Genomic DNA, 12,957 nt, shown 5'->3' with positions numbered 1-12,957 from the left:
AATGTATGTCTCCAGAGCCCCATATTCAGTAAATACTCATTTATTTTCTGCCTGCAGGTGTGATGGCACCAGGGAGTGGGGACTGGGGCTCGGCTAGGAAGATGAAAGATGCAGGAAGTGGCTTCAGACCAGCCACCGAGGGAGGTCCCAGGCAGGGAGGAGGGGGGAGGCCATGGTTCTTCTTGTCCCCACAGTACCAGGCAATGCGAGTGGCCAGTGGACCATAAACCATTTATTTCCAAACTATAAATAAGTCTGCTCTCAGAGAAAGACGCTGCCCAGGTGAGGAGGCTCCAGCCCCTCCATGTCCCCTTCTCAACTGCCCTGTAGTCTGCAGCCAGCCCCCTTGGAAAGCCACAATGCCTCTGAAAGTGGGTCCCGCACAGCAGCTCCCAGCTGTTTTGAAGAAGCACCTGCATCCCACAGCTGCTGCGCAACATTCAGAGCAGTGCTGGTGGCTGGGCGGCCATTTCCAAGTTCCTTCTGGGCTGGTCATTGCTGCCCCTGGGTCATGAAGTAGCCCTCCTCACTTTCCTCATCCTCCTGCTGGCTGGTCCGGAGCAGCAGCTCCAGGTCGGGGCTGGAGCCCAGGTTCTTCGGAGGTTTAGGGCCACCGTTACCTTGGGGCAGAGATGATAGCATGGCCCAGGAGCACTGTTGCGGGCGTACCCGACTGGCATTCGTACCCATTCACCCAGGCCCCTGCCCCATGGAGGGGACCCCACATCCTCCTGGAGTGGTGGTAGAAGTCTCACCACATACTTCTGAGCTAACAGCAGCCAGTGAGAGGAGGCTGGCCCATGGAGATAGACACCAGACTGGCAAGGAAGGTGGCTCTCCTGGGTATGGCTGGAGATGGGCAGAGGGCAATCTGAGGTACTAACAGTCTCAGGTGGAATGACATCAGAAGGAGCCTTCTGGAAGGGCTCTTCTTACCTCTTGAGTGCAGGGCTTTGAGGGCCATGTGTAGGGACATTCCCGAGAGGCACAGGGCGAAGCCCAGCCAGTTCACCAGGCTGATCTGGTCACCCAGCAGGTGAGCAGCCAGCAACAGAGTGCAGACCTCCTAGGGGCAGAGAAGCAGGAAGGGGGCGGTTCAGCAGAAAGGGCTCCTTCACACGGAGCGCAGGGGGTGTGGCCCTGAGGACACTCAGAAGCTAGGTCCCAAAATGTGGCAGCTCCTGCCCAGGCAGGACAGGATGGTCCATGGGGCAGAGGTCAGGGGACAGGATTGGCCTGCCCGCCTTTGCTATTGAGATACACCAAGTAGCACACTCCCTGGAATTCTGCCAGGAACAAAGAAGCAAAGCAGGCCCAGGCTGGGCCCTGGGCTGCAGACCCTGTATCTCCACAGGGACAAGGGTGAGCCACCCTTGTAGAAGGATTTTTTTTTTTGCTCCAAATGCCCTCAGGGCAGGTTTGGCTGGCTTGAGTTGTGGGGATTGAACCACAGCAACCTGAGCCTGACAGCTTTGTTGAAGCAGCCACTTAAGAACAGAGCTACAGGGCAGGCCCCCAAAGCCACCCTTGTAGACAGCAATGCAGAGGAGCAACTCTGCTTCCACGAGCAGATGCTGCACCACGTGGGGCTCCAGGGACACAGTGTCCCGGGACTCTCCACCAACTGGGAAAGCAAAGAGCACAGGTCACAGTTCACTCCGAGAACCACAGCCCCTGGCCTGGCAGCCAGGAGACCTGTGGGCAGACCTGCATTTCTGGTTTTAGGCAACAATGTTCCAGTATGTGCTACTGGCCAGATAAGAAAACCTTCTCCATGGCCCTGAGAAGGGAGGACTTGAGTAGTTGGGGGGTGGGGGAATGAGAGAGGACAGGGTAAGAGTACTTGAGGTAGCAGCAGAGGCAAGCCTGGCTGCACATGGCACCTGCAGAAGGTAGCCGTCCTTTCTGTGTTCACAGCAGACACTGCCAGTGCAGCATGGAATTCTTAGCTGATGGAACTGGATGGGGGCTTCTCAACCTATGGCTCCAGGCCACTGCCACAGGACTGGAGCTGGCTTTTAAGGTCAAATGTAAATGCCGTCAAGGACTCGAGGAGTCACACCTGGCTGAGTCCCAGCTGGTGTCCCCTGGGTAGGTCCACTTCCCCATCTGCAGTTGGAAGATTACATTCACCCACAGTGGTATAGGGATGTTGCAAACACAAGCACAGCACTGGCACCTACCTAGGCACTGTTTTCCTGTTTTCCAAAGGGCCTGGGGGTGGAGAAGCTGGGGCAGAAGCTGCTGGTGAGAAACATGGGCCTCTTCTAGGAAGGACTGGGGTCACCTCTAAGTCTGTACCTTGAAAATACCGGCGATGGAGAGTGTGAGGCTGGAGGTTCTGGAGACCAAGAGGAACTCGGAGAAGCCCAACCCAAAGGCAAGAATCCCACCGAGGAAGAGGCTCCCGAGCACCCGCAGGAGCAACCCTGTGTCCTGGAAACGGAAGATCTTCTCAGACGTGGACAAGTGGAGACCTGAAAGCAGTGGGAGAGAGTGGGAGGCTGGGCCCTGGGGCACCTCAGGCAGCCCTGCCCACTAACCAGCCGAGTCGCGTTATCACTGCAGTGAACACTCACGGGCACCTGCTGGCTGTCTACAGGCAGAGAAAAAGAATGGAAGGTACTAAATAATGACACACCAATGGCCTGAGACCTGGGGACACTGTGGGGGAGCCAGGGGGCTTCCAGGGAGCCATGGGGCAATACAAGTCAACGGTCCTTAAAGGGAGGGACCTGAACCTATGGCTGCAGCAGAGGGGCTGGTACTGTGCAGATAATCTGAAGCAGGATGTCTCTCTTTCAGACTGCTTGCTGTTTTGGTGCGGGGGATGGAACCCAAGGCCTCATGTGTGCTGGGGAAGCACTCTAGGACTAAGCACTATCCGCAGCCCAGATCTAAGTGGTACTACTTCCAAGGGACTGGGTTGAGATGTCCCCTTTCTGGACCCCAGTTGCTTCCTTCCTGATAAAACAACAGGACTGGGGCTAGGCTGGTGTTTGCCCAACAAGCAAGATGACTTGTTCAACGCCCCCCCCCCCCACGGTCTTGACCCCTTGCTCCAGAACGTGCACACATGCACACAGCACACCAGGAGCCAGGGATGGTCTGAGACAATGATTTCCAGGGTCCTCCAGCAGCAGCAAAGTCCCCAGTGCCTTATCAGCAGGGGGTGATAGCAGCCCCAGGCTGGGTACAACAGAGACACCTGTGGGACCTGGGAGCTGACGAGAACTTTGGAGGGATGCGCCAAAAGGAGAAAAAAAATGCCAGCAGCTTTCAATATAGGACATTTTGTTTGGTGCTGGGCTCAGCAGTACTGCAAAGGCGTCGGCAAATTGAAGGGAATTCGGGGAAGAGCAACATAAGTAATGAAGGCGCTTGGGGGATTAATTTACCAGAAAAGATTAAAGGAGCTAAATCCATGCAGCTTTGCTAAGTGGTGACTACCAGAGGCTTTCGCATGAGGGTTTGCAGAGATGGTGCAGATGCCCAGGGAGGGAGGGGGACGAGTGTGGCATTTGGTACAGGAGGGCATAATGAAGGAATGGGAAGAGATTTTTAAAAAGGAAAAACATGAGGCTCTGAACAGAAGTTTCCTGGACAACGAGGCTAGAGAATAATTTTCTCAGGGAGGCTGGAGACGCTTCACTGCTTGAGACTTAAATGGATGTGGGACAGAATTTTCTGTAATGACCCTGAGGATAGTCGGGACTCTGGGAGGAAGGATAAATAGGTAGAGGACAAAGACTAATCCCAAAGCACAAGAGGAAGGAAGGTGGTGCTGTACCGCCCACCCCGTATAATTCTCTCTGCCTCTCTTTTTCTCTGGATGCTCAAAAGGGAGAAGAACAACAGCTCAAATCCCCAGGCTCCTGCTCCCCAATCCCCGACCTCCAACCCCTTAAGCGCAGACCCTGCGCAGATGCCTGATACCAGCCGAACCTCCGTACCCCGTCCCCACATCCTGCCCCACCCCTACTTCATCCATCCATGGAAACACACCATCCTAGAGCCCTGTCTTAGGTGCAGTGTGTGTAGTGGTAAGAGAGGAACTGACCACTTGGGAGCCAGGAAGCTGGACCCAAATTTGGTTTGTGTCTCAAGTTTTTTTCATCTGCCAAACACATAGTACCAGAAGTCCTCCACATTTCGTTTTGGGGAGAAGTCAGTGGGTGAGCATGTTTACATGTGCTGTTAGGGCTCTGCACAGTCACTGTTGGCCCTACACTGTGCATATGTACTTTCTTTGTAGCACTCATCACACTAGATTCTAGCCACTTTGTTTATGTCTGTCCAGACCCAAACTGTAGCAGCTAGAGGAAGGACTGTCTTGGACCTCAAGGACCTGTGGCCAGCACTGTGCTGAGCTCAGAGCAGGGATCTGGGATTTGCTGTGCTGTGGTGTCCCGGGGTGGGGGAGGGTCCAACATACCTTCAAACACGGCAAAGAGAGGGAATAGCCCTAGAAACATGAGTGGCTGCAGGTGGAACATAGTATCGATGGGGTTCTGCAGGCCTGCAGGATGGGGACACAGGCGGTCATCATCTGCCCTAAGCCCGACAGCCTCCAGCCTTCCTGTACCCGCCCCACTCGAGTACACTCACCCAGTTCAGCCTTCTGCAGGAGCATCTGGGTGAGGGTCCAGCGAATGCCACCGATGAACGAGGCCCCCAGCACCAAGGCAAAGCCCTCCACATTGAACTGAGTGGATTTATAGGTGAACATGAAGAGGCCTCCAGCAATGAGCAGGACCACCAGGACCAGTGCTGCACGCTAGAAGGATAGGGAGCAGGTGGCTAATTCAGGGGCCTTGGGTGGCAAAAGTTCAACATCCTGGCTGCTCTTCCACTCTCCTGCCCTCCCAGCCTGCTGATGTACACAGGGCTGACATTCACATACCCATACCTGTGCTAAAACACTGAAGTGCTTCCTGATGTCTCTCCCAGGCCCTCAAGTCTCCCCCTCCCCCTCTGACCTAGCAACAAAGGGCTACCCGCTCAAACGCTGGGGATTCCCCAGGACCTGGCTCCACAGCACCTTCGCTCTTTCCCTTCCTATCAGTGACCTGCTGTGCTTTTCTACAGGCTCTACATTATGACCCGTGTCTAGGTCTCTTCTTAGAAATGGGAGTTACTGCCACCAGGCCTGGCCTGTCTTCTCTACTACAGAGTGACAAGAGGTGTAGAGGCCTTACCAGCTCCTCCAGCTTGAAGATCAGGGAGAAGAACAAGATGAAGAGGATGGCTGAAGATTTGGTCATTGTGTACCTAAAAGCAGAAATCACCCACAAAGCACTGCTGGAGCCTGAGGCTCAGGCTCACCACCCAGAAAATCACCCAGAGCACAGACCAATGGGCTGGGGAAGAAAAGGGGAAGGGGGAGACCCATGAGTTCCCAGAGGGCAACTGGTACTGTCCCGGGGAGGAGGGCAACCTGGGTACAAAAGACCAACAGGAGCTGGCCTGTCACCTGGGCTGATAAGTGACCTTTCACCCGAAGAAATCTCTAAGATGCCTCTGATTATCACTAAGAAGAAGTACAATTGAATTTTCTGAGTCCTATTCCTTACCTAGACCTTGGCCATGACCAGGAAAGGAAGAAGGATGAGCCAACAGGGGACAGAGGAAGTCAGAGACTATGTCTCTGAAGTGAGACATCAGAGAACTGCTGTGCAGCCCTGCGCCCACCTGAGCTCTGAGGTGGTTACACACTAGACACCGGCCCCACCTCTCCTTAGCCTGTTCTCCCCGCTGTGCCTGCCACTGCTCTGCTGGAACCCCTGGCTTCCCCCGGCTGCCTGGCAGGCAGGCATAGCATCCCCTCTGCGCTTGGCTTACGGAAGACGCTGGAGACTTCCTGGATGCCAGAGCTGAGAGAGCAAGAGCTGGTCCCAGAGGGTGATGGAGTGGCTGGCCCATCGGCCGGGTGTGTAGACAGCCAGCTGGACAGACAGAGAGCTTGAGCCGGAAGAGAGGTTGCAGGGAGTAGCCGGTACTCACAGCGAGACAGTGATGTAGAGGAAGCTCCAGTTGGACAAGCCCACGTCAAGTGCTGTTGCCAGTGCTGTGGAGACAAGGGCCATCTAGCGCCCAAGCCAGGTAAATCCCTGGGGTTCCTTCCTGGGTCCCTCTGGGAATGAAACGGCTAACACCTGGCAAAATCTGGGGTGGGTCAGCATCTGGGCTGGAGTCCATTCTGACAGGTGGGGCTTTTGTTACTGACACTTGTTAATTGATGTGAAAGTCAACACCCACAGTGGTACTGACCCAACACTGCCATGTTTCTAGTAAAAACTCTTCTCTAACAGGATGCAACATAAACCCTGCAGGTACCTGGCCTTCTAGGACCAGGTCTCTGCTGGGCTTCTGGCTTCTCATTCCTCCTATGTCCTCTCACCAAGACACTCACGGACCTCACTTGCTACCAGGGGCCCCTGCCCAGGACTGCAAGGTCATGGCCATCCTTCAGGTCTGTCTCACCCGGCACATGACCTAGGAATCTTCCCACCAGTGCCTGCCAACTTGGCAACCTCCCTTTTTGTGTTCTATGGTGTACCTTGTGGCCCTGGCCACACTCCAAGAAGGTGGCGTGTCAGGGGGCAGAGTGCAAGGGGAGGGGCCGGGCCTTCCACAGCCCTCCTCTTGCTAGGACACATACCTGTGGGGGCCACTCTTCTGAGGTAGTCGGTCCAGCTCAGCACCACGCGGGCCCTGTGGCTGGAGCACTGAACTAGCGCCCTGGACAGGGCGGAGAAGAGGAAGATCACAGCCAAGTGCAGCATTGTCATGAAGAGAGGGAAGTGGAAGCTCTGTAAGAGCCCAGAACAGAGGCTCAGCCTGATGCAGACAGCCTGGCCCTCCCTGTCTTGTTTCCTCCCTCCCTCTGGTGCCAGGGTGCCAAGTCTGTGGTCAACAGTGCAAGGGAGTCTTACAATTCCTGCATTACAATTCCTTAGACTGAGACTTTCAGTCCTTGTTTCAGAGGTCATATAAAAAAGTGGCAGCCCAGGGGCTCACTTGCGGCCCTGGACTCTATCCACCACCTCAACACTCCTCTAGCTGCCTACTCTGTCCATGACATAGCTGAAGCATGGGTACCACCAGTCCAAGCCCTGCACTGGCGAAGCCTCTGGTTACCTTTGTCAGCCATTTGTTGTAGAAGGTGATACCAATGGAGAAGCAGTAGTAGAGAAGGATCAGCCCCAGAGTGAACGCTGCCTTCCACACAAAGGCCAGGTCGAGCACCCAGCGCCCCATCTGTAGAGGCTCCAGTGCCCCAGCTCCTGGCCAGCAGGGACAGGCACCCTCCTGGCGACCGTTCACTGGAAGAAGGATGAACTGGACCACAACTTTCAACAAGCAGGTCCCCTGGCTGGAAGAGTTCTCTTTGCCTCCATGATTCAGAAGGACTGACAGAGCCCCAGGCAGGTCCTCACCTAAGGGGCTGGTGGCCTGAGCTGGCCAGTTCCATGGTGAGCTGGATGCAGAGCTGTGGGTCCCCGGATCTGCTGCTGGAAAGACCAGAAAGTGGCTACAGTGGCTCAGGAAGAGAAAGGCTGGCCCCACACGAGCACAGACACAGGGCCTCACCACTATCTTGTCACCTCAAGTTGTTCTCCATGAGTTGCCACCAAAGTGACCTTCTCACAACTAAATCAGATCATGTCGGACCACTGATTAAAACTGTTCAGTGCAAGGTATTAATTATTGAAAATGTCCTATTAATCAGCTGTGAAACTGTCTCATTGATATTTGTTTCTAAAAAAAAAAAAAACAACTGTTCAGCAGCTTCGAGTGCTCTTATGAAAAAGGTCAATGTCCTTCCTAGAGCTCCCAAGGCCTTGATGTGGCCTGCCTATCTCACCTCATGCCTAGCCTCATACTCCCTTGGGCGGGTCCTAGGGGTGCCTTTCCTTCCCTTGGTGGGGATCCTCGTGGCTACTGGAGGAGCAGATTTCCCACTCAGCTTTCAATCCTTGCTCTGGTCATCCTATGTATCTCTGACTCAAAACTGCTGCTGCCCTGGAGACCCACCTCCCCACACAGGTGACCCTCCAGGCTTCCTTACTTTTCCTTCATAGAATTTGTACAGGGCGTGATCTGAGCAATATTTGTGTTCACCATAAGGCTAAAACATGAGGACAGGGACAGCTAGTCCATATGGGCCTTTTGTATACCCTGAAGTCTCTAAGTTCTTTCTCTCTTAGGTTTGATGACTGACCAGAGAGACTTTCAGGGAAATGATCTGGTCTTTGCAGTTAAAAGTAAACCAGGAAGCCCACACCCATTTGGCTCTAGCCTTTACCAACTCTCCATGGAGGTGGTGCCTGTGAAGGATCTTTCTGTTCTACCAATCCACCAACCCTGATCAACACCCACGGCACGCCAGACTTTGGGCAGAATGCCAATGTGTCTGTGCCTGGGTAAGCCTACACCCTGTGTTACCACACCTGCCTCTTCAGTTGTGCGCCCCTCTTCCTGCATTGCCCTTGAGACCTTCCCATCTACTGAAATGCCATTTCCTTCTGGAGGCCTTCCTAGAACCATCTGTTCAGACCTCTCTCCCTGCCCCTTTTGGAAGGAACTGATATCCTGCTTTGCACTTGGAAACCTGTACAGTCACTTCTCCTCCCCAAGGCAAACTGGGAGCTGGCACTAGGTTTTGCTCAAAGGGCTCCCGAGAGCGCCTCTGCAAAGGAGCTTTGGAGGACCAGAGAGATAGCTCAGCAGTTTAAGTGCCTGCCTGACAAGTGTATAGACCTGGGTTTGATCCCTGGTACTGCATGCTGTGCTGGCCCCATGCCAAGCCGGCCACTGAAACCAGGAGTGGCGGCACATGCCTGTCCCAGCACTAAGGAGGCTGAGACAGGAGGATCATGAGTCTGAGCTGCGTAGTGAGGCCCTGTACCAAATAAATACATTAAAAAAGAAAAAAATTAGAACTCCAGAGCTTTGGTGGTGATTTACGGCCCACTCTTGGCAGAGTAAGCCATTGTTCTGCATTCTACAAGACTTTAATAGTCATATGTGGTTCACTTACAATCACCCTAACCTAGAAGCCAACTCAGCTGTATATGTAAACAGAGTAGTTTTTCTACTATTCACTGAAGTTTCCAAGAAAAAAATAGCCATGCACATGGACCGGAGACCATTCTTTTTGTCCAATTGGCACCAAGAGTTCTCTTTCCAGAAAAGTCATACTTAGCATAGCAATGGTGCTCCTGGTTTCTGAGCTGCCTATGCACCAAGGTGGGATGAGCCTGCATCTGTGGCTACCACATGCCCAGATGTTCTACAGGGAGGGGAAATACTGGCAGCCTCACTCTGACTCTAGCATTGTGCCCAGAAGCTTACGGATGGCACACATTTTCTTTTATTACAAGTCACTTTCCTTTGTATTATACTTAGGGCAACATTGATTTTTTTAAAATTATGTGTAGGCAGTTTTTACTAATGATAGATTTCACTTTAGGATAACAAAGGGGGATGTTATTAAATTAATGGTAAGGGTGTGTGAGATCCAGTGAGTTGAGTGTCAGCGAACCTTCTTCCTGTCTTCATGTAGTCTCAGTCCTGGAAATTGTTCAAGCTGACATCTCCCCTATATGTACCCTGGCTCAGATTCTGCAGAGTCTCCAGGGGCACACCCAACTGCCTATCTGGCCTCTTCACCTGGATGTTTACAGTCCAGCATCTCATACCCAGTATCCAAAACTGGCCTGTTTTCCACCCCCACCCCAAGCCCAATCAGTTCCCCTTCCCACTTTCTAGTACAACGTGCCATCATTTGCACATTCTGATCCTTTATTCCTTTCTTTCAGCTCACACAATTAACAGCTATTGCCAGCTCTAGCTTCTAAAAACACGTCCTTAAGATCACCTCTTCTGACCTACATGTCTGCTGTTCAGGCTCTATTCTTTCCCCCAAGGCCTGTGGGAATCCCCTGCAGGGTTCTCTCCACTCCTCCTGCCACTGCAGCCAGTCTGCTACTAGCACAGCTAGGGTGGGGAGTGCAGGCCTCAGAGAAGACATCAAGGCCCACATCCTTTGCTTTAGTCCAGCCTCCTCTTATCTTCTGTCTTGTCTGGTTTGGTGGTGGGGATCTAACCCAGGGCATCATACTTGCTCAGCCTGTGTCCCACCACTGAACTTCACTGCAGCTATCCTAGGATTTCTAACTTTGGACCTTCAGATATTTGGGGCCAGATAAATCTTTGTGGTATAAGGCCTGCCCTACCCACTGCAGGATGTTTAGCAGCACCCCTAGTCTCTGTCTTTACCCATTAATACCAAGAGCAGCCTTAATTACGCCCAGACATTGTCAAGTGCTGTCTGGGGACCAAGCATGTGCCCTGCTGGCACTAAGAGGATTTTCTTCCTGGCACTTGTTCCCCAGGTCCTTCCAGTGGCTTTTAAGCCAGAGGAGTCTGTCCCTGCTTCTGTCAATCAATTTCTTGCACCTTCTGCTTTTGCTGCAGTTCCCAATCCACCTCTGCAGTTGTTCCTTCCTTTCATGTTCAAGTCCTGCCTTCCCTTCAAAAAGCTTGTGTAGGACCCCCAACTACAAGAATCCCACCCCAAAAAGAGGAGCATGGTCTGGTTAACAAGACTCATTTTCATATTAGTACTCAGAACACCTACCCCAGAGCAGGAGAGATAGCTCAGTAGGATAAGTACTTGCCTGGCAAGCATAAGGGCCTGAGTTCAATCCCCAGTTCCGCAAAAACAAACAAAACTTACCCCAACACTGGATCTCAGTTAGAAGGGCACTTTGAACTCACACACCACTTATGCAGTGCTTATGTAATCCAACATGCCTAGCATTGGTGATGTAGACAGGAAACTGATAAAATCCTCACCCTTATGCTATGGTAATCAAGACCAGGCCTAAAGGGCTAAATGCTCTTTTTAAAATCATACTTGCCCAGGAAAGGAATTCCACATTTTACCTCACTTTCCCAAGAAGCAGCCACAACAAGATAGGACTTAATATCACTACAGCATTTGGCTCTCTCAATTTCCCCATCTCTTCTCAAAATTGCGGGCTTTGAAGTTAACAGACTAGGCCTGACTCTACCTGACTCCTGGACTCAGTTCCTGTAATGGGGATAAAACATCTGTCTCTTGGGCAGGGAAGTCAGGTACAGCACTTGATGCTGGCTCAGGGTGGGGGCTCCCTTCCCTCTAGTTTGCCTTACAGCCAAACTTTCTCAAAGGCCCCGCAAACCGGCCTCCCTTCAGCCTACTTTTTTTTTTAAAGGAGAAAATCTTTTTTTTTTTTTTTTTAATTTTTTTTTTTTTTTTTGTGTGTGTGTGTGTGTGTGTGTGTGGCCAGCTCAGCCCACCAGGGGGCGGGGCTGGCTGGCATGTGGTGCTGGGGGATTGAACCGCGGTCCTTGTGCTTTGCTAAGCTTGTTCTAAGTAGGTGCTTTAGACCACTGAGCCATCTCGCCAGCCCTCAGCCTACTCTTAAGCTCCTGAGACACTAGACCTCCTCCCTACTGCTCCTTCAAGGGCCTGATCTCTGTTTTACTTAACTACTTCCTTCTCCTGTAGACACTTCTTAGGTGTCACCAACACCACATTTCCAGGCTTTCCTTTCACTTTTCTGCACTCCCTGGTCTTTGTGGCTGACACCACCTCTTCAACTCAACTTGTAAGAACTGGGAACCTGAGAGCTGAACCCTGGCTTCTCTTTTCTATCTTACTTCTTACCCTACCCTACACAGTCTCATCCTACTCCACAGAGCCACCTCAGACTACTACATCCAACTGCTTTGTTGGTGGCTCCCCTCCAGATAGTTAAAACTGAAGACACCCTAAGAAGATACCTGAATTATTCCCATGCATCCAACCTGTTCCAAAATACAGTAATTTAAAGAGCCACCTGATGACTTCAGCAAATGCACAGGTCAATGGTGAGGTCACCTTTGCACACCCATCCCTCCCACGTCTTTCATTCCTCAAACGCCCTACCTGTCAGTTCCACCTCAGTTACCTGTGGTCCTATGCACTTTTCTCTTCCTCTCTGCTCCCACAACCGTGGTCTAGTACCTGTCACCTACTTCCCACAGCTGGGTTTCCTGTTTCCTCTTACGCTTTTACACTCTGGAGTCCACAAAGTAGCCACAGATGCCTTAAACACACAGCGTAGTCTGAGATCTTCAAGGGCTGATCCCACTCCTCCGTTCAGGCCACTGTGAGGCCTCTCACCCTCTGGTCTCTGCCACTTCCCCCTCCTACTCCTGCACCCAGACCCACTACCGTGACTTCTCGCCGTGTGACAACACACCAAGCCCGTGTCCTACTAGGCACCTGCTGTGCCTTCGCTTGGCCGGCCGAGCACTCGCCGAGGTCGCCCTCCCGGTCCTCGTGGCACTTCTCACAGGCTGACGTTTCCTTGTTTGCTCACGCGCTCCCCTCCCGCCCCACACCCACCGCAGGGCTCCGCCCTTCACAGCAGGCAGCTCGCGACTCCCGCCCGGCCCAGGTTCAGGCCCCTGGCTGGTGGAGAGGCCAGAGGACGCTTTTCCCTCCGCACACCGGGAGACTGAGGCCCGGAGCGGGGTAGGGCCACGGGCCTCGGCCGCTGCGCGGAGTCCGTCCCTCGCGAAACCCTCCTAGTCCACGGAGTCCCGCTGCACCCACACTCACCTCCGCCCAGGGCACTCCCCGGGATCCTCCTGCCGGAAGTGTGAGGCTAGGCTCCGCCCCGCGCCGCGGGAAGGGGGCGTGGCTTCCGCCGGAAGTCACTGAGAGGAGGGGCGGGGTGGGGTCCACTCTCCAAGCGCAGCTCGGGAACCCACCTCTCCAGTGCGCGATTGTTTAGAGTTTGAAGAGCACCCGGGGTTGGGGGCTTGCCCTGGAGTTTTAGTGCCTGCTAGCATCGTGCAAACAAGTGAGCGTCGAAACAGATCACCTAGCTACTTTTGTTAAATTGTTTAGGTTCATTC

General features: G+C 53.1%; 1 protein-coding gene across 10 annotated transcripts; it reads right to left on the bottom strand.

The window, feature by feature from the left end:
* Positions 1-212: 212 nt before the first annotated feature.
* Positions 213-12,716, bottom strand: Slc35c2 (solute carrier family 35 member C2). Of its 10 annotated transcripts, XM_023720735.1 has the most exons (11): positions 12,659-12,715; positions 7,141-7,511; positions 6,662-6,812; positions 6,004-6,067; positions 5,199-5,271; positions 4,609-4,777; positions 4,436-4,519; positions 2,302-2,477; positions 937-1,066; positions 763-849; positions 536-620 (listed from the first exon to the last, which is right to left on the bottom strand). In XM_023720735.1, the coding sequence occupies exons 2-10, from the start codon at positions 7,258-7,260 to the stop codon at positions 770-772; spliced, it is 1,047 nt and encodes a 348-aa protein (XP_023576503.1). In that variant the 5' UTR covers positions 7,261-7,511; positions 12,659-12,715; the 3' UTR covers positions 536-620; positions 763-769. The 10 variants fall into 10 exon arrangements, 8 of the variants coding, with proteins under 8 accessions (XP_023576502.1, XP_023576501.1, XP_023576504.1 ...); XM_023720734.1 differs by lacking the exon at positions 763-849 and having other exon boundaries at positions 213-620; positions 7,141-7,514; positions 12,659-12,716; XM_023720733.1 differs by lacking the exon at positions 763-849 and having other exon boundaries at positions 213-620.
* Between the last annotated feature and the right edge of the window lie 241 nt (positions 12,717-12,957).

The sequence above is a fragment of the Octodon degus genome, unplaced genomic scaffold (genome assembly GCF_000260255.1).
Source record: "Octodon degus isolate 3935 unplaced genomic scaffold, OctDeg1.0 scaffold00077, whole genome shotgun sequence".
NCBI lineage: Eukaryota > Metazoa > Chordata > Mammalia > Rodentia > Octodontidae > Octodon > Octodon degus.
This window is presented reverse-complemented; position numbering and strand designations above follow the sequence as displayed.